This window comes from Lutra lutra, chromosome 8, assembly GCF_902655055.1.
Source record: "Lutra lutra chromosome 8, mLutLut1.2, whole genome shotgun sequence".
Classification (NCBI taxonomy): Eukaryota; Metazoa; Chordata; class Mammalia; order Carnivora; family Mustelidae; genus Lutra; species Lutra lutra.
In genome coordinates this window covers 73606278-73632705 of record NC_062285.1, presented here as the reverse complement: position 1 = coordinate 73632705, position 26428 = coordinate 73606278, and the positions used below count along the sequence as shown (strand labels likewise).

Sequence of the window (26428 nt, the reverse complement as noted above, 5' to 3'; positions counted from 1 at the left end):
TAGATACAAGCTTGTGCCCCCATAGTGCTTGATACTTGTATGATTCTCAAAAATCTAAATCTGAGTGAAGAAACAGTAGCTCCTCTTTTTGTTTGGGAGTCTGCTGGGTTTTCCAGTGATGTTGTTTATACACACAACACACACACACACACACACACACACATACACTTAAAGTCATAGATTATTTTGTGACTCTTAACTAGTTTCTCTAGTATTCATAGACCACTTACTGTACCTTCCCCATGCACTGGGAGAGAATTATTATGAACACCATGATGATTTAGAGATGAAGCTGTAGAGCTTATTCCATCTTAATTTAGTACTTTTATAAAAGTGGGGAAATTTTCTTTTGCAAAACTTAAGTTCCTTGGCTCAACTCTTAAGCCTAAACCAGAACTTTAGCATAACTCATGTAAGATAATACATCTCCCCATTTCTCTTAGCTATATGGCATTCCTAAGCCTGAAAGTAGTTTAAAGGGAAGTGATTTAGTCATTAAAATTTTAGATAATTTGCTATATGCCAGGTCTTCTAGTAGGTAATGAGGGTATAAGAGTTGGTAATTTACAATTGTTGCAGTCACAGCTATCTCTGCTAACTTTAGGAAACAAATGTGAAAATAACTTTTAAATCATTATAATATAATAAAGATATCCACTGTGTGAGTTTCAAAAGAAGGGAACAACTGTTATAGTCAGAGTCAGTATATGAGTCTTAAAGAACAAGACACATGACCTGGAACATGAAGAATGAATGTTTAGAGAGGGGATGGCCAAGGTAAGACACTTATGAAGGATGGTGTCCTTTGTGGAGGATGGTAGAAAATTCATTATGACTAGAATTTAGGATGAACAAAGGAAGTGAGAGGTTGGATCATAATTAGAAGGACCTTATTCATTCATTTTTTTAAAATTTATTTATTTATTTGACAGGCAGAGATCACAAGTAGGCAGAGAGGCAGGCAGAGAGAGAGGAAGGGAAGCAGGCTCCCTGCAGAGCAGACAGCCCGATGCGGGGCTCGATCCCAGAACCCTGGGATCACGACCTGAGCCGAAGGCTTTAACCCACTGAGCTACCCAGGTGCCCCGACCTTATTCATTCTTAAGAATGAATTGACATATTATCCAAAGGCAATGAGGAAAAAGTGGAGGTGTTTAAACAGTAGTTACATGAGAAGATTTGTTTTTCTAGGAAGATAATTTTGGTGCCAGTTTGAGGATAGACTTGTAGAGACAAAAATTAGTGACAGGAAGTTCTATTAAAGGCTCCAGGGGTGCCTCAGTGGCTCAGTCCATTGAGTGTCCAATTCCTGATCTCAGCTCAGGTCTTTTTTTTTTTTTTTAAAGATTTTTTATTTATTTATTTGACAGAGAGATCACAAGCAGGCAGAGAGGCAGGCAGAGAGAGAGGAGGAAGCAGGCTCCCTGCTGAGCAGAGAGCCCGATGCGGGGCTCGATCCCAGGACTCTGAGATCATGACCTGAGCCGAAGGCAGCAGCTTAACCCACTGAGCCACCCAGGCGCCCCTCAGCTCAGGTCTTGATCTTAGGGTGTGAGTTCAGGCCCCAGGTTGCTATAACAATTCGTGAAAAGATGAGAAATGTCTGTGGAGATGAGGAAGGAAGACTGGAACAAGAGTTCTCCCTACATACTCTAAAATAGCATTTGAGTGGCACCTTGGTGTTTCAGTTGTTAAAACAGCATTTATGTTATGGTGTCCTTTTTGTAAAGGAAATTGTTGTGGCTTGAATTGTAACCCTCTAAAAATTCATATGTTCAAGTTCTAACATCTAGTACTTCAGAATATGACTGTACTTGGAAATACGGTCTGTATAGATGTAGTTAAGTTAAAATGAGGCCATTAGGGTGAACCCTAATTCAATATGACTGCTGTCTTTATAAGAAGAGGAAACGACACGAAGACACAGGAAGAAGATGGCCATCTACAAGCCAAGGAGAAATGTTTGGAACAGCTCCTTCTCTCATAACCCTCAGAAGGAACAACCTGCTGACAACTTAGTCTTGGACTTCTAGTCAATAATATAAATTTCTGTTGTTTAAGCCACCCAATCTGTGGTACTTTGTTACAGCAGCTCTGGTAGACAAGTATAGAAGTATTCTGATATATGCTTGAATCTACAGTTATAAGAGTATGATAATAATAATTGCAGTTATTATTACTCTGAAGGAACAGTATTCAGAGATCTTTCACTGTATACCCATGTGAACATAATAATATTGCAGAAATACATTTGATAATTAAAATTAAAACTGCCACAAAGCTATTTTGAGAAAAAAATTATCACTATTTGTTGATATAATGCATACAGGAGGATGGGTAGTTGAGAAGAGAATTGAGGATAATGTTAATATTCTAACCTAGAATGTTGGTTGAGTGATAATTCTTTAAAAAACGGGGAAAAGGCAGAGCCCCACCTTATACATGTTGAATTTTTAAAACCGAGATCTGCATTCAGAGATACCTGTTCTGCATCTATAAGTAAGTGACTAGGGCTGGAGGACAAACTCAGGGTTGGCATAAACCTTAATATTTCATTGACTTTGAGACAGTATTCATTGTAAGACTCAGAGAGTTTTAAAATATACAAAATGTGTATCTGAGAATCATTGAAATATAAATAAGTGAAGACAAAAGGATTTGTTAATCTTTCATATACTGAATGTCAAAATGATATTTGCTTATACTCATCAACAAACAAATATATTTCTTTACACATTGGTATTACACCAGTTATGTAAATGGATAATGTCACCTTAAACTTCTAAGTTATATTTCCACATATTCTACATGAAATATATTTTCTAAGTATGTAAATAATAATGCAATTTAGAAAATTTTCTTTAAAAGTATGAAAATGTTAAAATGGCTTATAATTCCATCACCTGGAAATAACCACTATTAATACATAGATGAATTTTTCTAGTCTTTTTGTCTATAAATATAGATATGTGCATACATTGAGATTTTTGTACAAATATTTTCTTTCTTTTTTTAAATTGAGGTATAACTGACAAGCAATATTGTATTCATTTCAGGGGTATAATATAATGATTCAAATATTTGTGTATATTGTGAAATAATCACAATAAGTCTGATTAACATCCATCACCATACATAGTTCCAAATTTTTTTTTCTTGTGATGAGAACTTTTAAGACCTACTTTCTTAGCAACTTTCAAATATGCAGTACAGTATTATGACTATAGTCACCACACTGTACCTGACACCCCCATGACTGATTTATTTTATGACTGAAGGTTTGTATGCTTTGACCCCTTTCACCCCTTCCATGCACCCCTTATTCCTACCTCTAGCAACTACCTAATCTGTGCCTGAATTTATTAGGTTGGATTTTTGTTTCTCTCTCTTTTTTTTTTTCAGATACCACATATAATTGAGATCATATCGTGTTTGTCTTTGTCTGACTTATTTCACTTAGTATAGTGCCTGTAAGGTTTATTTGTATTGTCACAAATGGCAAGATTTTATTCTTTTTTAACACTGAATAATATTCCTGTGTGTGTGTGTGTGTGTGTGTGTGTGTGCGTTTACTGTATCTTCTTTATCCATTCGTCCATCAATGGACATAGGCTGTTTTTATATCATGGCTATTGTAAAAAATGCTGCTATATATTGGGGCTCATATATCTTTTCGAGTCAGTGTGTTTGTTTTTCTTTGAATAAATACCCAGAAGTGAAATTGCTGGATCATATGATAGTTCTGTTTTTTAATTTTTTGAAAAACATTCATACTATTTTCCGTAATAGCTGCACCAATTTACATTCCCACCAACAGTGCACAAAAGTTCTCTTTTCTCCACATTCTTGCTGATGATTGTAATTTCTTTTTAGTTAATAGTGATTCTATCAGATACGAGGTGAGATCTCATTGCGGTTTTAAATTGCCTTACCCTGATGATTAGTGATGCTGAGAATCCCTTCATGTACCTGCTGGCCTTCTATATGTCTTCTTTGGAAAAATATTATATTCTCTGCCTTCTTTTTAATTGGATTGGATTTTATTTATTTGTTTTATTTTGTTTTGTTTGCTATTGAGTTGTATGAGTTCTTTATTTATGTTGGATATAAACTTTTTATCAGATATATAATTTTCTCACATTCAGTAGGTTTCCTTTTCACAAATGTTTATTTCTACCCAGTTTTTTCACCTAGTTTTATATTATGAACAAGTTTCCATACCATTAAATATTCTTAAAAAATAGGTTTTTCATGGGTGCAAAATACCCTACAATCTGGATGTTCCATAATTATTTGATTATTCCCATTTGACATTGAGATTATTTCTACTATTTCATTTAAAACATTTTTATTTTTTTATTTTTTTAACAATAATCTTTTCTTAAAGATACTACATATTTATTTGACAGAGAGAGACACAGTGAGAGAGGGAACACAAGGTGGGGGAGCAGGAGAGGGAGAAGCAGGTTTCCCACTGAGCAGGGAGCAGGATACGGGGCTCAATCCCATGACCCTGGGATTATGACCTGAGCCGAAGGCAGACGCCTAACGTGTGAGCCACCCAGGCACCCCTAAAACATTTTTAAATACTTACCTTCATTTCTTGTAGTTTTCTTCATCTAGGTTTTTTGTTTGTTTTTGTTTGTTTTTTAGAGAGGGAGGAAGAAGGGAAAGGGAGAGAGAGAATCTTAAGGAGGCCCCACACCCAGCACAGAGTCTGATGCCGGGCTCAATCCCAATTCCCTGAGATCATGACCTAAGCCAAAATCAAGAGTTGGATGCTTCACTGACTGAGCCACCCAGATGCCTCTGGGCTAGATTTTTAAACATGAAATTATCCCTTGGGGCGCCTGGGTGGCTCAGTGGGTTAAGTCTCTGCCTTTGGCTCAGGTTATGATCTGGGTCCTGGGATCGAGCCCCGAATAGGGCTCTCTGCTTGGCAGGGAGCCTGCTTCCTCCTCTCTCTCTCTCTGCCTGCCTCTCCGCCTACTTGTGATCTCTCTCTGTCAAATAAATAAATAAAATCTTTTTTTTAAAAAATGAAATTATCCCTGGAAGATAATGAGGATTATAAGGCCTGATGTGTATTACTTTTCTAAGTAGGTATTCCTACAAATGTGTTTTCTAATGATGTGTGGAGATATACATTGTACCATCATTTTAATATTTTCTTTAAAAAACTCCCCATATATATATTATTTTTAGAATTCTAATTGCAACAATCATATTGTTGTTATTCTTACATAAGTGTTCTCAGTGGAATCCAAATATCTAAAGTGTAATGAGTTATTAGTAGTAATTTATTGGGCACCTGCCCTAATAATGCTAGGTATTCATAATAAAGAATAAAATGCATGATTCTTGACTTCTATTCACTCATAATTTCTTTTTAGATATTTATTCTCTAGCCTATCTGAATTATATTAGAACTTTATTTCCATCCCCAAATGGGCCTGTGAAAATTATAAACCACTAACCTATAGCTACGACCTTCCTAAAAAGCACATGCTTTTTCAACATAAATTTTTGGAGAGAAATATAGTGGGATGGGGAAGGGGACTGAGTTTATAACAGATCCTTCTATCTAATTACATATACAGGTGGCAAATGCATTATTAAAATAGTGCTTAGTGTCTTATATTAAAGTGAAAATTGTAATTAAAAAGTATGTTCTCTCCTGCTGTGAGTACTTTACCATAGGGGTCTTGTCTATCTGGTGAATCTTAAAAAGAACAATTAAAAGTGATATTGTTCCTGTTTCAGTGAACAGTTCACATTTTTGATGTATCAAATAAGTATTTTAACCTGACAAAGAAGGTTCATAGCATGTTTTAAAACCCTGAGCATTTTTTTTTTTTAATTGTAAATGACTGCTGTGACTTCTTTTCCAAGTCTTGAATTTAACTATAATCTTGGTGGCTATAATGTGATCTCTTAATTTTCCAACCATATTTCATTATTTCATGATAGCCCGAATTTATACCCTCAATCTTGAATATTTCCCTGCTATTTATATCCTATTTTTGAAGAAAGCCTCTGAGTGGCATATGAGAAAATGTCTAAAATTTGATGGCTAGATTTTTCTCCTTTTTAATATAGAATTCCTTGGTTCTAATTCTTCAAGATTCTTTTTTTGAGAAAAGGAGAATCATATTACTGATAATAATAACTTGATCTCCTAGTAATTTCGGTTATTAAATATTCATATTTTGGTCTTGCCTCTTTAATTTTGATTTAAAAACTACTTAGGGCAAGAAGCTGTGCTCTAGGCTTCTTTTCATTTTCATCAGATCCCAGCATAGAATACTAAAATAGTAGATGCTCACCCAACCATTTTTTGATTTACTTGTGAAAATTAAAAACTATAGATTATTACTTGACGTACATAAAAAACAGTCAAAATATTTGTTCATTCTGATATTTTATAAAAGGGAAATAGCCATCACTTCTCACTGTGGAGTAAAAAAATCTGAAAGAAAGTAAGCATGTATTTGTGTGTTAACCTTCTATTTAGAATAGTTCTCTGTACAACAGAATCATTGTCATTGAATAATCACTCTCTTCTCACTTCTCTTTTCTTGTGTGTTTTATTGTCATGTTATTTTCAGGGACTCCCGAAAGCCTAGCTGAGAAGGAGAGGCAGCTCATGGGTATGATCAATCAGCTGACCAGTCTGCGGGAACAGCTACTGGCTGCCCACGATGAGCCAGAAGAAACTAGCTGCTTCTCAGATTGAGAAACAGCGACAGCAAATGGAGTTGGCCAAACAGCAACAAGAACAGGTGAGTAGGAGCTGGGACACAAACTCCTTAGACGACATTTTGCCTGCTCTTATAGGACACTCTCTTAGGCACACAGAGATCAATAAAACCTTTCTTCCCACCTCATATAAATAAATAAAAGAGAAAGATACAAAGGAAGCAGACACTTTGATCTGCAAAAGCTTATCAACTACTTTAGTGGTATGTAACATGGAAGTCATTATAACCAAGGTGAAGTTCTGCTAGGTCATGAGAGAAGCACCAAATAGTATCATGGTGTGTCAGGAGAGCCTTTCCAGTCAGAGATACCATGAAAGATTTCATTCAACAGGGGCTTGGTATGAGCTTGAAGATAAGTAGGATTCAACAAGTGAAGTAATTAATGATGGCCCAGGAAGTTTAGTAGATGCCTATTAAATTAAATTCAATAAGGAGTGAGAATCTAAACTAGATAGTTTAGAATCTAAACTAAAGGACCACAGAAAAAGAGAAGAAAGAATAACAAGTGGGGAAAATTATGATTAGTTGAATTCTTTGAGTGGGCAAATGAATGAGGAAAGATGTTGAGCCTGGGTGTTGGGTAAAGTCAGGAGGAGGGCAAATTTGGAAAAGCAGGTGGTTTTTAGTCGTGTTTAATTAGAGCTCTTGGGAGGTTATCCAACTGGAGGTATATAAAAAAAAAAAACAGCTAGAAATACCAATTGACGGTTTGGAAAAGAGAGCTGAACTAAATTTCTTAGTTTATTTACATAGAGAGGGTAGTTTAAGCCATGGGGTAGATAAGTTTCATTCATTTATTCAATAAATAATCAAATGCTTCTTATGTGCCAGGCATGGTGCTAACTTCTGAGGCTATATCAATTAACCAGAAAGATAACCCCCTAAATTCTAGAGGAAAGAAAGAGGGGATTAACAAAGGAAAAGAGAAATGAATGAAATGATTTTAGATAGTGATAAGTTATTTGATGAAATGTAATTAGAGTTATTTAATAAATATTGACGGGTATGGCAAGGCAATGTTTCTTAGATTGGGTGGTTCGATCTGGCAACTGAGCTCAGCTCTAAATGTATACAAGAGGTAGCCATATTAATATCTGGAACCAGAGTGTTTCATCAAGGGGATAGCAGGTTTGTAAGCCCTAAATTAGAATAATGGTGATATCATTACAAAATGGAATGGAACTAAGGGTAGACTCTTGGGAGATACCTGGTAGAGAAAGGAAAATGAACAATTCTGTCATTTAGTTTCTCATTGTTGGCCTTTTAAGACTGGCTTCTGTGGAGCTTTAGTAGTAGAAATGAGGTGTAAGAATGAACAAGTGTGTAGTAGGAAAATGGAGGCATGTATATGAACTATTACTTAGAAGTAGTAGCAAAGGGAAGAGAAGAAAGAGGGTGTCATAGGGTGAATGTATATATATACAGGTACATCTTTTCTGGGGCTAACTCCCTTTTGCCATCCCATATTGTGGGCTCTGTCCATTCATCCTCCCAAGTGGAAGAAGACCATTATTTAATCAAGGGTATTTGTGTGACCACACATCCCTACAAAATCTTCTTAGCAGTTTTCAAAATGCAAACTAGCAAAGTTGAAAGAAGAAATATGCATATTACAATTTGAAGAGACCCCCCCTTTCAGTTTACTCTTCCCTACTTGAAGTGAAAGGTGATGCTCTCATGTTTAATGAAATACCTCATCATTTTCCTTAAAGATATATTTGTCCTGTTCTTGAATATGGCCCATATTTCTCTTGCTTACCCCCATGATAAAAATTCAGAACGCTCACCTGTGACAGTCTAGAAAAACACTACTCTTTCTTGTTCATAACTCTCAATGCTTTCAAACATACGAATTCAAGAAAATTCTAGGAGCTTCTGAAACTGTAGGTCAGATAGGGATATTCTTTGTAGAGAATCACTACTTTGGTGGGTCTAAGGGCATATTTGTTCTAAAAAATTCTGAGCAATCACTAATAGAGCAAAGTCCTCTTTCTTTTCTTTCATATCCTGGCCCCACATATCATCAAGGATTCTAGAACTTTTCACTTTTGACATTATCCTTGGAATTTTAGAAATCATTAGGTTCTTCCAGAATTTCTCTCTTGTGTTGAAAGATGCTAAGCAATGATGCCTACAAAGCCTGAGAGAAGATCCTTTCTGAAAGGCTTCAGGTCAGGTTTCTAGAGCCTATTTTACTCCCCTGCATCTTCCCTACCATGCAGTGCTGGCATGCATAATCACCACTCTTGTGGTCACTGATCTTTTTATCGGGACACAGGGAAATGTCTGAAGGGCATTTAATAACTTACTCCTTAAGATTCAGGTTAGGTATCATAAGTGACTCTTAATCTCACAAAACAAACTGAGGGTTGATGGGGGGAGGGGGTTGGGAGAGGTGGGGTGGGGTTATGGACATTGGGGAGAGTATGTGCTATGGTGGAGTGCTGTGAAATGTGTAAACCTGGCGATTCACAGACCTGTACCCCTGGGGATAAAAATATATTATATGTTTAAAAAAATAGAAATTTAAATTAAAAAAAAAAAGATTCAGGTTAGGTATATCTTCTCCTGGAACTGCTCTTCTGACCCTCCTCCTAAAACTCCCTACTTATTGTAGGGTGTCCCTACTCTGTGGACTCTAATATTCCCATTACAGCCCTTAGAGATGTTAATGAACTTGTGCATTGACCAGCCTTTCCACTGGACTCTGAGCTCCATTCTACATTTTTTTCGTTCAATAAGTATCTATTGAGCACCAGTTTGATGCCAGGTTGTATTCTAGTTACTGGGATAGGGCAAAAAATAACAGACAAAAATCCCCAATGTATTGAATTCTAAGTAGGAAAAGGTAGTAAAACAGGCAAGCACTATATATAGTAATATATATATAGTAGATGTTGATACGGGATATAAATAAAGGAGAGAATTGGGGATGATGGTGCCAGGTAGAGAAATAGCTCTTTTAAAACAGGTGTTCAGGGAGGACCTCAATGACAGGGTGACATCTGAATAGAGACTTGCAGGAGGGGAGGGAGTGAGCAGTCAGTTATCTAGGAATAGAATGTTCCAGATGGAGGGGGAAGGAAGTGCGAAGACCCAGAGGCAGGTACATCCTGGGAGATAAGAGCATCCTTAGTGTCTTCAAGAGACAAGAGAGGAGAGTAGCAAGAGTGGAGAAACAAAGGGAGGAACAGGAGAAGGTGAAACCAGAGAGATAGCAGGAGGCCAAATCATACAGGGTCTTTTAGGCATCGTATGGACACCAGCTTCTGCTTTGAGTGAGACAGAAGGTTTTGAAAAGATGAATAGAATGACACAAATTATATTTTCAAAGGATCTTTCTAGATACTGGTATATTATAGGTTATAGGAGCAAAGGCAGAAAGCAGAAAGAAAAATAGGAGACTATTAAAATAACCCATCAAGACGTGAACAGTGGCTTGGAACAGGAGGAAGTACGTAGGGATATGAAGTGGTCATTTTCTTGATAAATACTTAAGGTGCTGATAAAAACATTTAAGTATCAGCTGAAATATTGATATGTGGGAGGAAAGGGCCACATTTAAGGAAAAGAGTGATATTCCTTTTCCTACCATCTTCTTTCTGTTTTTCTTTAGGGAAAAAAATGTATATAGTTTTAAAATTTTTAAAAAAGATTTTATTTATTTATTTGACAAACAGAGATCACAAGTAGGCAGAGAGGCAGGCAGAGAGAGAGGAGGAAGCAGGCTCCCTGCTGAGCAGAGAGCCCCCCTATGCAGGGCGGGGGAGGGGGGGGTGCTCGATCCCAGGAGCCTGGGATCATGACCTGAGCTGAAGGCAGAGGCTTTAACCCTCTGAGACACCCAGGTGCCCTGAAAAATGGATTTTTAAAAACCCTGTCCCTAAGATAAAAAGAAAGCATGAATATAACCCTAATTGAGTTAGTTTTGAACTTGTTGAATATGAAGTTCCTTTGAGAATGTCATTAGAAAAATGGGTCTGAAGCTGAAAGCAAAGGCAGAGGCTAGAGAAACAAATTCATAAGTACTTGGCATTCATTCAGGAGTTAGGGATACAACTACGACATTGAATGGCTAGACAGAGCAGTTGAAGGTAACTGAGAAGGAGCAGATGGAGGGTGGAGCAAACCCAGCAAAATGTACTGTCATGGAAGCCAAGGAAGAAAGTTCACGATCAAGGGAGAGAACTTGAATGTTGAATTTGGATGAAAGGACAAAAGGTGAAATCTAGAAAACATGTTAGAATTTTAAAAATTAGGGGTGCCTGGGTAGCTCGGTCAGGTAAGCCTCTGACTCTTGATTTCAGCTCAGGTCATGATCTCAGGGTCATGAGATCAAGCCCTGCGTCCAGCTGCATGCTCAGCATGGAGTGTGTTTGGATTCTCTCCTTCCCTCTCCCTCTGCCCTGTCTCCCCACTCTCTCCCACCAAATAAGTAAATAAGCCTTAAAAAAAAGTTTAAAAATGACACGGGTGACTTTTATTATGAATCATTTTAGTGGAGAATGGGAGCAGAAACCATATGGAATGCACTGAGGAGTTGGCTGTTCAGAAGTTTGTGGAAGGCAGAAATGAGGGCAGTATTTACGAAGAAAAAACAAAACAAACAAATACTGAAACCTCCCTGAGGAATACAGCCTCTCCACAATGTAATACTCCACACCACCCTGAACTCCCAGGTCACAACATCCCCAAGTTGAGGCAATAGTTTCTTTTATAGAAAAGAGCTAAAAATGCCAAAAGCCTTACCTTCTTAACGTATTGCCAGAAAGGAAGAGGGATTTCCGACACACTAGTGTTTCATATTGGATTGGATCACTGTTGGAGTGTCTTAGGCTCGATTGTTTTAGACCAAAAGAACTGTTCCGAAAACTAAATATCTTGTTTTGATCCTACTTACAGATGAATTGCTGGTACTGTAGGGGCACAGGCACATCTATTTCATCATCTTAATCAGTGTCAAATCAAACTTGGAGCAAGAGAACATTGGTAATTTCCCCCTGGGACTACAATATACTTTTAAATTTTTCATGTGCAATTTCTCCACAGATTGCAAGACAACAGCAGCAGCTTCTTCAGCAACAACACAAAATCAATTTGCTCAGCAACAGATCCAGGTCAGAAATCATCATTTCATGCATATTTCCAATTAGAAAAAAATCTATTTTCCATCTATCATCTATCTATATATCTATCATCATCTATCTATCTATATTCTGTTTCTAATTTTTAGATGACCTAACTGGAATAACCTCCAAAGTAAAAATTACTTTGGATTTACTTAATTTCTGTCATGTTACCTCCTCTGCCATGAGAATCTTACAAATGGTGACTGGCATGGGCCCTACTGTCAGGAAGCTTCGGTCTGAGCAAGCTGACAGTCATTTTCATCCTCTACCAAAAGGAAATTATTGCCGGGAAATGTTAGAAAGGTCTCATTTTCTTTATTCTTAATGTTTAAAATGTGACTGTGAGTGATCTCAGTGAGGGATGTACAGGGGAACCAAAGCAAAAAGGCACAGCAAGTTTTGTTAGAGAATAGTAGCAGAGAGAATGTTTAACTCTATGTTCAAGAGCCACAAGTGAGAAGGGTTGAGGTTAGGGAAGGTAATGATTTGGTGTTCAAGTAGAACTTCACCCTTCATGTTGCCTGGAGAGACCAAGAGTCAGGGCTCTATAACCTGCCTCTTTTGCTTAAATGGAAATATGTGATGCTGGGGAACATCAGTGAAGATGGAAGAAAGCAGCTATATGGTAATAAAAGGAAAAAGTAGATTGTCAGGGTTGTCCTGTCCTCACCACTTGCATGAATTTTGACAAAATTTTTTCCCTTCTGAAAATTCCCTTTCCGAAAGTACCTATTTCATAAGAGTATTTATGAGGACTTAATGAAATCATGGATGGGGTATCAAGGCACACAGCAGGTGCTCAATACATACTTGCCATTACCAGCAAGAGAAGGAATCTAATTCATAGAGCTATGAATCCACCCTACGTAAAATTATCTTCTCAGAGCAGATGTTTGAGAGGAAAAATTTGTCCTTCTTTTGAAATTCTATCTTGGGAATCCAGTGTATTTTTTAAGTGTAAATATCATGAATGACAGAAGCAAACATGTCTACATTATTTCATTTGTGTATTTAATCATGTTTACACTTCATTGCCAGCAAAGTTTATCCCATTTTACCTAATTGGGTCAGGGTTACTTAATTTCTTTACCGTGAATTATATAATCCAATCATTCTTGGTCCACCTGACATTTTAGTGAGCTAGTCATACATAGCTTCGGGGAGACAAAGAAACATCAGTGAGATGATCCAACCAGGATTCTTTGCCTTCCTTCACTATAATTATAAGCATCAAATCCTAATGTGGTTATTCAGTTTAATGGTTTAATTCAGTTTAATGTTCATTGGTGGGTACCTGGGTGGCTCAATCAGTTGAGTATTGGACTCTTGATTTAGGCTCAGGTCTTGATCTCACCATTGTGGGTTTGAGCCCAGTGCTGACCTCTATGCTTGGCATGGAACCTACTTTAAAAAAGTACAAAAACTAGGGGCGCCTGGGTGGCTCAGTGGGTTAAGCCGCTGCCTTTGGCTCAGGTTATGATCTCAGGGTCCTGGGATCGAGTCCCACATCGGGCTCTCTGCTCAGCAAGAAGCCTGCTTCCCTCTCTCTCTCTCTCTCTCTCTCTCTGCCTGCCTCTCCGTCTACTTGTGATCTCTCTCTGTCAAATAAATAAATAAAAAATCTTTAAAAAAAAAAGTACAAAACTGTTTGTTGAATTTCATGTTCAGTCTAAGTATGCTGAATTTGAATAAAGTCTTAATTGATGGTACCAGTTTATCTATATTTAAAATGTTTTTAATGATTGAAAATCAAAGATAATAAAAGTTATATATATATACACACATATATATATGCAGTTATATATATAATTAATATATATATTTAATCTGAGAAGTAGGAAGTATTTCAAGCAAAAATTAAGTACTGAACAAGACTGGCAATCTGTAAAGAATTCATTTACACAGCTTCTAGTATATTCATTAACTAAAAGAATTCTTCTAAAATATACTTTATAAATTGTTAATTTGGGGCAGTCTTACAAGTACTTAATAGTTACAAAAGTCACAATATATTTAAATTAGTCCATTGAGAGATTGTTCAAACAGTTATGGGAAGGACCACTATAGGGACATGTATAGAAATAGAAGATTAAAAATGTGGAACAGGTCCATTTTTTTTTTGCTCATGGAAATCCTTGCCACATTACTTTTTGAGAATGTTTTCTCTCCTTTTCTTCTTTCCACTTCCTCCTTTCCTGTGGTAGCACCTGAAAAGGAAGAAGGGTAAAAATCAAATCTGCCATGGTAGAAGGCAAATCAAATTTATAACAAACAGTATTATAAAACTTATTTTTGTCAATGCACACAAAATCAATGCTTACATGAGGATTTACAATAAAATAAATTCAGTTGGTATCTGGAATTACCTACCTAGTATATTTTGAATTTGATTTACGTCCTTTATCTTACTTAAATATGAAGCTTAAAGACCTTGTAGAAAATAAACATACAAACTTATATTGTTTATCCTGATTGCATTTTCTTACATTTTATACCATTGTCTTTTTGAGCTTTAGAAAACAATGCATTCCATTTTCTTTATTGGTAGAATAGTGGACTGCAGTGTTACTAGACCCACAATTAAGGCTGACTTTAAGCTTTTGGTTTCAATTATAAATACACACTTGGCCCAAATGTGGGAAATGGTAGACAGATCTGCTAGATGGATTAGATTGACAAGGTAAGAGAGCAGGAAGATTTTTCACACTTGATGGCTGGGTTATTAAATGACAGGAGGATGATATTCCCCAACATTTCCCTCATTCTTTTACTGAGATCTCTTTAAAGGAGAGGTTAATTTAGACATCTTTACTACATTTGAAGTATACGTCATTCGATTTAAAAGTGTATGAACAGGCTTGTGCCTGTATGTGTATACATAAACATTTACATATTCTAATGACCCAAGTTACTTAAAATTTCTCTTGGCCTTTATTTCTATCTTCTTTCAACTACAGATGAATAAAATGGTAGTAGGTTTTTACTCTATAGTTATATATTCAAAGAGAAAATGCCATAAGAATTAGCAAATTCACCAATTTTATTCAATCACTCCAAGATCAATTCTTTACAAACTGCTTTTCTCTCTTTAAAAAGCAAACTTAACTCTAATGCATGATTCTAATTGGATTGAAACTGAATCTACATTACTTCTTTGTAATGACTTTATGTAGAGTTATAGTCTTCTTCTACATTGGTTCACGTAACTCATTAGGAATAAAAGAAGAAATAACAAGTTTTTCTTCTTCTTTGTAAATCAGAAATCATTTAATTTTACAAATAAAATCATGTCATATACCAGAAAATATCTCATCTTCCCCCAAGAACTTGTCAGTTTCTTTATAAGACTCTCAATTTTAACAACAGTAAGAAGTTTTGCCTTCTTTTTCTCCCATTCAACAGTGTTTTCCTTTAATATTTTTCTTTAATGTCCTTTAAAAAGAGAATATTTTTGCATTCTTGCTTACTGTACCTAGCTAACTCTTAATGTACATTAAATGTGAGGTGAAGTTTATAAATATTTCAGAGGAAAATACCTTTAGGTTTTTTAAAAGATAACCTTTTTTGTTCTTTTAATCTTTTGCTTATGCTACAGTGCCCATCTTTAGCAATTTTATTTTTTGACTAATCTCCTTTTTACATTAAATCAACCTGTTTCTAATGGGGATTGTTAGGTGGTTTATGTTTCCAATAATGATCCTAAACCAATGGTTCATCTTGACCTCATTCACTGTTACCAAAACCTTAAAGTAAATGAATGAGTGACCTCTACTCAGCTTCCATTATGGTAACAAACTGAATGTCCCTGGAGACCTCAAGTTCCCTTTTATCTTGAAGCTTTGTATGGGACAGGGTTTCTATAGCTATGGAAGTGAGTGGGGGAAGCATGTCCTAGTTTAAAAAATTTTTTTTACCCTTTTTCAGTAATACTTATTGGAATTTCAGGTTCTTATTAGCATCTGATAGGATCAGTCCAATAACATGCTCTAGTATGAAATCCACTTCAGATATTTTTAGGGAAATTTTTAAAGATGTTTTACTTCTTTTAAAATGTGTATTTGTCATGATTCCCATATGGAAAGTTCAGTGTTTGAATTTTCTTAAGAGACTCCATAAATCTGTTGCATTCTCCCTTCTGACAAACTTTAACAATTGTTTGTTGTTCGTTGTGTTCTCTTGGTGGCAAAGATTTGGTATTTAACAATCCCCTGTCATTGTTTCCAACTCATAAGGTATATATTTGCAAGACTAGTAGTAGCTTTGGGTCACTGGTTCTGTCTGGAGCTAAGGGTACAGCAAAGGACACATCACTGTTCTTTTGTATTCTTAACTGGCTAGTGTACATTCCATGGAATATAGGGAAGAACTTGACTCTTCAGGTGGTATAGGACCAATTTTAACTGTATGAAATACAGTTTTAATTGTGTTGAATGATTAAAAATAAAGGTAGAGAGCAGGTTCTCTGGAATTAGACATACCTGAATTCAGTTCTCTGCATGTTCACGCCTCATCTGCTGTGTGATCTTAGGAAAATTGCTTAATCCCTCTGGTTTCATTATTCTCAACCATTAAATGGGATTTTAATAACTGACACTGGGTTAGTTTGAGGATTAAATGGAATCATACCTGACATGTAGTGAGCACACAATGCTGAAAATTTTTGTCTAGGTCATTAGGAGAGAAAATCTTGCTCCTTCTGTATGTCTGATGATGAGCAATTTAATGAGTATTGCCAGCAAGAGGAGAATTTCTAGGAAAAAAGGAATATAATCACATGGCAGTAGTCACTGAAAACTGTAAGTTCAGTGTTCCAACAATTCATATGATTTTAGAACTACAGGGATTTTTAGAAAGCCTTTATTTAGACCTATCTCTCATTTTGACATTTGTAAACTGAAACCAAGTAAGGTTAGAAGATTTTCCCAATGTCACAGAAGTTGTTACTTGTAGAACAATGGCTGGCTTCCAAGTTTCTCAAGTCTTGGCCCAGTTCATTTTATTTCACCGACATTCTACCATTTAAGGTTTAATGGCCCGAAGTTTTAAAATGAGTTTTCTTTCCCGAGGAACTTATCCTACAAAATAAAAATACAACTTGACTTATATACAATTGAATGATTAAGTTGCAGTCATGGGCTCAACCAATTTGTGATAAAGGTTTCATTTTATTGGAGCCGAAGTTCTCTGAGCTCATTAAGAGTTTTGGTAATTCTTGATAAATTATTATGCAGAACAAAATCCATTGAAATATTGTATTGAAAACATAATAACGTGAAAGGTGAAATAATAGTACCTGACTGACCTGCTGATTTATGATTTCTTTCTCTGAGTGTGGTAAGTTGGAAGCATTTTACCCCCCTCAACAAGACTCCACACATATACATGAGGACAAAGAGATTGCAAAGTAACCTTGTCTCTTTAGGAGACTGGAAATGCCAAGAATAAACACCATGCAATTAAGGTAGCATTTCAACCCGAGAAGGAAATGCATTAACTCCTTGAGCTCTGACTAATGTTTTGCTGTAGGCGATAAAATGTACGACAACTGGACAGGATACAGTTCCAGGCTTTCAGATAGAGTACTGGAGGAGAAAATACGGAGATACAAAGAAGTAGCTTGTAGGGTGACTTCCTGCTCTTTCTTGTACTTTATGGAAGTAGAAGATCCATTTGAGAAGATAGGTTACCTCCCCTAGTAGATCGGGGGTGCTACCTGCAGCTCTCTTTTTATTCAGAGAGAGCCACTTTAAAATCCTTTAAGCATTTTTGTACATCTCCTGGCAATTACCTAATGATGGAATTTTAGTCATTCATAATATTTCACTGTCTAGATAAGCCTGTCTCCAGAGGAAAAGGTACAGGTTAATTAATATGCATATGTAGTTTAATTTTTACTGATATAACACATGTCACATGGCTAGTGTACAAGAGAGTAGGGAAAGCGTCTCTCCAGAGCTAAATCCTCTAGGTGCTCCTCTGTGTACTGTGCCCAGTCCTTTTACTCAGAAGGAGCCACTTTAAAATCTTTGAATTTCATTTTTAATACCTTCTTAGTATTTATTTCTGTATATAAGAATAAAATAACAATGCCATTTCTGACTCTTCATCTTTAAATATCATTAACTTAGAAATGAAGATTGGCTGAATTGTTCTATCTACATCCTGGCACCCTCTCTTTATTTCCCTCCCTCACCTTACAGTGTAGTTACATAAGTCATTTAAATTCTTCCGGTAGGTTCTTCTAAGCTTTAAATAGTTTACTTACACCTTTTTCTTTTTCAGTCAATTATAAATAGTGCTCTTCACACTTGCCTTGTCGGATGACGATGGATTCCCTTGTTCTCTATCCTCAGTTGCCAAATTCTGTTACCTGTATGTCTGCTGGAAATACATAATAATACATGTGTTTGTGTATGCATGTATACACACATATCTGTTGTGCTTACCTAATGGTTAATCTTGAAAGTTGAAAATTTAAAAAAAAAAAGTGCTTACATTAAAATACAAATCCATGTTTTGTTTTTTGGAGAGTTTAAAGAGATATTCCTTATTTCCTTTTTGTGTGGTTTTGTGCTTTCTGATTGCCTTTTCTTTTCTTTTTTTTCCCCCGCTCTTGTTACTCATGTGATTTGCCTTATAACTTCATAAATTCTCAAGAATAAATCAAATCTCCAGAACACCTCTTTTCTTGATACCTGCTTCCTAGCCATCTGCCCTGCTTTCATTTAGATCAGTTGGTCCAGCCAACATTCTGGGATGTCCATTTATAATTCTCCAGAGTTGGAATCCCTGTTTCCTATATTGTCCTCCTTGGTTTATCTCCTTATTTTGTTCTAGAACCACATCAAGAAACTTCCTGAAAGAAAAGGAGCAGTGTGGGTTGCAGGATATAAAGTGTCTGGGATAAAAACGTTCTAAATATATGTATATGTAATAATATTCTATTTAAGCTCTCTACTTGATTGTTTGACTGCCAATGAAATTCTAAGCTCGAAATCATTTTCCTTATATTCAAATCCATTGATTCATCATCTTCTAACATCGACAAGAAATATGATATTGATCTGACTTTTGTTGGTGGTGGTGACCAATATTCTTCCTTTCTGAAATTTTTTAGTATCTTCTAGTTACTGTGACATTCACTAGAATGTATACAGATATTTTTTCATTTATTATTTTGTAAATTCCACAAATCTTTCAGTCTTAAGAGTTGTGGATTTTTTGCTCTGAAAAATTCTCTTGTTTTTTTTTCCTTCCATTTTATCTCCTTATTTTCTAGTTCTTTCTGCATCTCCTGCAATACAGATATTTTATTTTTCTGAACTAATAAATATGTTTCTTATTGTTCATATTTTTGCCTCTCTCTCTTGATTCTTGTTCCTAGGAGATTGCCTGAAATTTATCTTCTGAACTGTTTAATTCAATCTTCATTCAAGAAATAACCTTTTTAATTTCCATAAACTTCCTCTTGCTCCCTGATAATTCTGTTTTCAAGTTATCCAATTCTTGTTTAATCCTGTTCTTGTCACTTCTCATTGAATTGAAACTTGAGGGTGTTTTTAAAAAGTTAAATTCTCATTTTCTTAAATCTTCTTTTCCTCCATTTTTCACCTGCTTGCTTATCTTGATGTTTCTCTTTCAGCTTAGAGTTCCGCTCAAATTTTAAAAATTCATTAGTTACCCAATCAGATTTAAAAGCAATATAAGGGGGCGCCTGGGTGGCTCAGTGGGTTAAGCCGCTGCCTTCGGCTCAGGTCATGATCTCAGGGTCCTGGGATCAAGTCCCGCATCGGGCTCTCTGCTCAGCGAGAAGCCTGCTTCCCTCTCTCTCTCTCTCTCTGCCTGCCTCTCCGTCTACTTGTGATCTCTCTCTCTGTCAAATTAAAAAAAAAAAAAATCTTAAAAAAAAAATCTTTAAAAGCAATATAAGAAAAACTAGATTGGGAGCTGTGACTATGAATGATGTTTATCAACAGGGAGCACTGCTTTAGTGAGAACAAGAAGCGGGGCCGTGTATTACATGTATGGATACAGAAGTCTTTGTTCTGGAATTCCAGTGTTCATGCGAACTATCTTAAGTTTTCCCAGACTCTTCAATTTCTGTTGAGGAGTGTGACGTAGCTGAGATAGGGGTGAACTGATGGAACCACTTTCAACTAATGCAACTGTTTGCAAACCAGGTCTCACTCCTATTCTCTCTTGTACCTGGACTGTCAAGTCCCAAGACTTTCTGGTGGTTCTGAGGGTGACTTAATCCCCATTTGTGCTTAACTCCTTTCATGTGAACTCTAGTTTGTTTCACATGCTTTGAGTTAACATTCAACAATTTCCATCTTCCAAAACTCTAGTCAAATTTCTTGCCTATGTAAATCTCTTATTCTTTACTGCTTTATGTGATACAGGATTTTAAATTTGTCCGTTTTATAATTTTAACAGTATCTCAGGAAAGAATGCAATAATGCTCACAATCAGTCTGTCACCCTGAGGTAGAAGTCAGGACATCATTTTAAAAAATCGTTCTTTCCTTCCGTCCTTCCTTCTTTCCCTCTCTCCCTCCCTCCCTCCCTCTGTCTCTTACTTTCTCTCTAAAATATTTATTTATTATTCTTTAATTTATTTTTCCATATTTAAGACACAGTAACCAGTATGTGGGAATGAAGGAGTCCTTGTAAAAGACAATGAGTTTGGGCAGAAAGGAACAGCTTGAGGCTCCTAAACCAAACTTCACAGTTCTAAGACTTGTAAATGTATATTTTCTAGTTTCCTTGGTGTTTCCAAGGAACACAGATATGGGGAATATCACCATCCTTTTTCTCTTTTTGATAGATTAATCAAATAATAAGAGTTTATATTTATGTAGAATTTTAAACTCTGACCCTGATATTTTAAACTCTTTAATATCATTACTGAGACCCTAGTTTAAGTCACTGTATTTGATGACTATGCTGAAGTAATTTTAACAATAGCATTTGGAAGCTGTAATCTGGTTCTGGAATTCATTGCATTCATCCTGACTTGGGCTTTTCACTAAAAACAAACAATGCATTTCATGGAAGGAGATGTTTTTTCCTCATCTTTTATGTGGAATCTCAAATAAGCCTCCTTATTGTTTTCCTTTTTCTATCTTATTTCTGTGCCATTTATGTGTGCTTCTTACTCTGATCTTCGCAGTATGATTTCTGAAGTGAAGTCTGGGTTCATTTGATCCAGTATGGCCATTATGGAATCACTGAGACTGGCCCAGAAAGCAGACTGACAACAGTCTTTCCCATGACTTTACAACCTTTTCCCAAACAACATTACCTATGGAAAAAGTTGAACACTGTTTCTTACTGCTCTGTACTCCATATCTTATCAGTTAACAAAACAGGGCCCATCAGGGCTTAGATAAAACCCTGGGAATGTAATTACCAAATAGTGGGAAACAAAACTAAACAAAGCAAGTTAACAACAACAGATGGAAATATAGGCCAGAAGTCAAAATGTTGCCTAAAATGAATCTATTTTACTTTACCTTAGTTTACACATTTATTTTTTTTTTAAAGATTTTATTTATTTATTTGACAGATAGAGATCACAAGTAGGCAGAGAGGCAGGCAGAGAGAGAGAGGAGGAAGCAGGCCCCCTGCTGAGCAGAGAGCCCGATGTGGGGCTGGATCCCAGGACCCTGGGACCATGACCTGAGCCGAAGGCAGAGGCTTTAACCCACTGAGCCACCCAGGCGCCCCAAAGATTTTATTTATTTATTTGTCAGAGAGAGAGCGAGCACAGGCAGACAGAGTGGCAGGCAGAGGCAGAGGGAGAAGCAGGCTCCCTGCTGAGCAAGGAGCCCGATGTGGGACTTGATCCCAGGACGCTGGGATCATGACCTGAGCCGAAGGCAGCTGCTTAACCAACTGAGCCACCCAGGCGTCCCTACACATTTATTAATGTGGCAAAATAATTGCTGTAGCAGGGCGTTGCTCACAAAGCCTTTAGAAAGAATTTCTATCTCCTGTTTTTTAATAGAGTTGACAAATAGGAAAAAAAATTAGATGCCAATGAAATTAACAGAGTTTTAACATAAAATTAATTATTCTGTGTAGAGTAGTTACATCATGAGTCAAGACTTACATTCCAGGCACTCCTAGAACATGGCAAATTTGGTTCAGTTGTCTAGTTGGAGGACTAATTTCTACTCAAAAGCTGTTAAGTTTTTTTAAATTTTATTTTGTTTAAATTCAGTTAATTAACATATAGTGTGTCATTAGTTTAAGTATTAGAGTTCGGTGATTCATTAGTTGTGTGTAATACCCAGTGCTCATTACATCAAGTGCCCTCCTTAATGTCCATCACCCAGCTACCCCATCCCCCCACCTACCTCCCCTTCAGCAACCTTCACTTTGTTTCCTATTATTAAGAGTCTCTTATGGGGGTGTCTGGGTGGCTCAGCGGGTTAAAGCCTCTGCCTTCAGCTCAGTTCATGATCCCAGGGTCCTGGGATCGAGCCCCGCATTGGGCTCTCTGCTCAGCGGGTAGCCTGCTTCCTCCTCTCTCTCTGCCTGCCTCTCTGCCTACTTGTGATCTCTGTCTGTCAAATAAATAAATAAAATCTTTAAAAAGAAAAAAAGTATTGAAAAAAAAAAGTCTCTTATGGTTTGTCTCCTCTCTGATTTCGTCTTATTTTATTTCCCCTTCCCTTCCCCTATTATCCTCTGTTTTGTTTCTTACATTCCACATATGAGTGAAATCATATAATTGACTTTCTCTAATTGACTTATTTCGAAAAGCTGATAAGTTTTTATGTAACTTATTGACAAAAAGAACCTGACTTTTTACTTTATTTGTGTGGGGGGCACTTTGTTTTTCTTTAGAAAAAAAAAAAAAAAAGACTAACAGTCAAATAAAATAAGAAAGGAATGCAAATAGAACACTGAAGATACCTTTATGAAGCTAGTTTTCCCTTGAAGGAGAAGCAAACAAAAACTAGAAAGGCTTCTTCTGCAATGAGTATTCTAGAAGTGGTAAATTCTCAGTCACAAGGCAGCATTTGATAAAGTTGATTACTCCCACTTTCGTGTAACACTCTTCAGTTGGCCTCCAAAAGACCACAATCTGCTTTAGGGGAAAAAAAAAGGCAAAAAAACAAAAACAAAAACAAAAAGCTCTCTATTCTCCATCTTCAGTTTCTTTTTGTGGCTTCTTCCGCATCCTTCAAAAGCTAACTAGCTGTAATTCTCTGTCATCTGACTTACTACTTAAGTGAGGTCATCTAATCTTTTTAAGTACTATTTTAAAGATAATAGTTGAAAATGTATCTTTTCATCCTTGATCTCTTAAACCTCAGAGTCAAATATCCAACTGCCTACTCAGCCTATTTAAATACATAACTAGTAAGCACCCGAATTTCACATTTTGAAAGCAGAACCTTTAATTATGTTTCCAAAACTCATTATTTCCCAGTTTATCCAACTATGAGTATGAGACCATATGCCTAGTTGCTGTCACCAAAACCTAGGAACTATCCTTAAATCCTTTCATTCTTTGATACCTCACAATTAATCCATCAGCATTGGTTTTTATCCTCAATCTATCAACTGACCAACTTCTCTTACCATTACTCACCATCATTTCTCACCGAGGCTCCAATAGCAGCCACCTCATCACACTGGTAATCCAACTTCCTCTGTTATCCCTGTAAGTAGACATTTCACATAGCTTCTAGTGTGATCTTTTAAATTTAATTATGCTGTAACCATGCTCAAAATCGTGTCATTTAAAATAAATTCACTCTCCTTATGTTAGTCTATTGGGCTGTACTTGAATGCCAACCTCTCGAACTGTCTGTCTCATTCCTTCTGCCCTAGAAACCTGTCCTTCCTGGTTTCAGGGAATATGCCAAAAATGCTCTAGCATCAGTACATTTTTTATTTGTCTTTCTCATGGCCTGGAATGCTTTCTTTAGGTGATCCATAACTCAGACCCTCATTTCATTTAGGTCCTCCTTGGGTGCGGGGACAGGGCATCTCAGACAACCCAATCTGATAATCCTGTATCCCCTAGTCATCTCTGATCACTTGTCCTGCTTACTTTTCTTCAGAGCCCTTATCACTCCCTTATATGTACCTATATGCTGTGCACCATACTGCTACCACAATACACACCTGGCAATAAGTTCTGTGGAGTCCAAGATTTGATCTGTCTTGCTCACTCCTATACCCAAAGTACATGTAATAGTTCTTGGCATATAATAAGAACTTTAAAATATTATTGAATAGATGAATGAATAAATGTGGGCACATTACTCACTCTGTAGTATATGTATTAATAGGTAGGATGATGATTTTCTCAAGGGGTTGGAATAGATGTTTATAACCGTCAAAAATAACCAACAATTCCTAGTGCTACATATAGTCTGCAAAATCATTTTGTACTTTGTATTATACTGGTGAGAAGGGGCAGGCCATTGCTCATTAAGTACCTGGCACTTTGCAGAGGTCATTTCATATAATTATCACAAGAATTCAGATAGGTTATGACATTATCTCCATTTTATAGACAGTGGAACTGAGGAGTGTGTGCGTGTGTGTGTGTGTGTGTGTGTGTGTGTGTGTGTGAGAGAGAGAGAGAGAGAAAGAATTTGAGATCCTGACAGTTGAGTACTATGTAAACTTAAAAGGTACCTTCTTTCTCTCTCTCCTTATTAGAGTAGAAATGAGTGATTTAATTCAGATAATCCCAAGAAAATAAAAGTAAATGATCTTATCAAACTGAGTTAAACCTATTAAACTGGCAAAATGTGGCAGGGTTTTTTAAAAAAGTAATTCAGTTTTGCTTTCCATAATAAGCCAGGTAAGAGAGTGCTCTTTTATAAATGGGGGAATTCTGTAAGTATCTATAAAAAGAATTATCTGATATCAACAATCTTGTTATACCTAAATAGGAAATGAGAAGAGGTGAACTAATGAACTTTCATAGCATGCACATATGTTTACTAAAAGAGGTAAAGTAATGAGCTAATTTTGATATCATACACGTATTACAGTAGAGGTTTATATTACCATAGGTGTATAAACTGTGAGTGTGTATATATATGCATATGTGTACTCAGGTTTCTGTTTGTCTTTTTGAACCATTGCTTCCCTTCATTTGTCTGTTCATTGCCAAAATATGTAATTTTTTTCTTCTACCACAACCACCATCTCATTATGAATACATGTTTTTACTCCCTGTCTACCTCTGTATTCCTTTCACTACTTTGCCAATATCTGTGTTTACACCTGCTGCTTGACCATCTGATAGAGCCACTAGTCATTTCCTTTACCCTTCTAATTTTATTTTCTTTCTCCCGGAGTTTCTTCTCTAGCTAAGTCTCCTCCTCTTTATTCTCATTAGGCAACTGGATTTCTTGTTTTCATTGAATAAAAAGTTGTCCACTCCTAAGCCAAGTGAATCTAAAAGATCATTTTGTTTTAATTTTAAAAATAAATTATTTGAATTTTTGTGGGGTGAGGCAAGTGGCGCAGAGAACGAAAGAAACCACAAACAGGCTCCAGCAGAGGTTTCACAGAGCATTAGTGTAATATATTATTGCAGTCTTTCCATGATAGAGGGTGTGTTGTCATGAGCAGCCGTGTCATGCAGCCAGGAGAAGAGGAGAGATGGGGCTGCCATGAGGTAAATCAAGAGATAACAATAAAATTTTTCTGTTGCCTGGTGGAGGTGTCTAGGATGTGTTTTCTTTATATCTTCATCCGCCCCTAATTGAAGATGCTTTAAAATTGAATGACTAGCAGTCAAAACGTGTTTGCTTCAAGCTGAGAAGAAAAATGCTGGTGTCTCCGCTTCCAAACTGATTTCGCTTTGTACACAACTGACAGCTACAGTCACTTTGAGTGACTGATAAGTGGGAAGCTCTGCCACTTATCAAGGAATGCAGGCTGAAAAGAAAAGACCGGGGCCGTTTAGATGCTTTGGCATGTTCAAAATAACATCTTACATCAGTCAGACTCAGAAGCACTACAAGACATTTAAAATGAAGTAATGTATATAGAAATGTGGTATATGTGTATGAAGAGAGACAAAATATTCAGCAAGCAAATAGCTGCAAAAGGGGGAAAGAGAGAACGTTGTAGTTAGGGGTCAATATTTGCAAAACTAATCAATGGATAAATAATTTAGACATGTTCTGATAAAATTTGCCCTCCATGTGAAATATCCAAATTTTTAAAAATGCGTAACTAAAGAGCTCCACCGTTATTTATATGAGCAGCTGCCTTTGACCAAATGGATGCTTAGAAGCACCTGAACAATGAAAATGTCATCCACTTTATATAGATAGTAATTTTTACCCTGAGAAAGAATCCCAATTTTCGTTCCTCCTCTTCTTTTCTTGGGTAAATATTTAATACTTAAAACATATGTTTAAAATATTCTGTTATTTCTGACTTAAAGAGCATAATTATATAATAAAATAAGATAGGGGTATGTTTCTTCTCTTAAATTTTGAGACCATGTTAATGAAAGAATATATAGATTCACTGGGCTGTAATTTCCACA

General features: G+C 36.4%; 1 protein-coding gene across 1 annotated transcript in view; it reads left to right on the top strand.

The window, feature by feature from the left end:
• SOX5 (SRY-box transcription factor 5) overlaps nucleotides 1-26428 on the top strand; it is a 981725-nt gene that overhangs the window by 761253 nt on the left and 194044 nt on the right. The window contains 4 exon segments of the mRNA XM_047740105.1: nucleotides 6609-6706; nucleotides 6708-6782; nucleotides 11811-11860; nucleotides 17287-17302. Coding sequence (XP_047596061.1) covers nucleotides 6609-6706; nucleotides 6708-6782; nucleotides 11811-11860; nucleotides 17287-17302 — 239 coding nt within the window.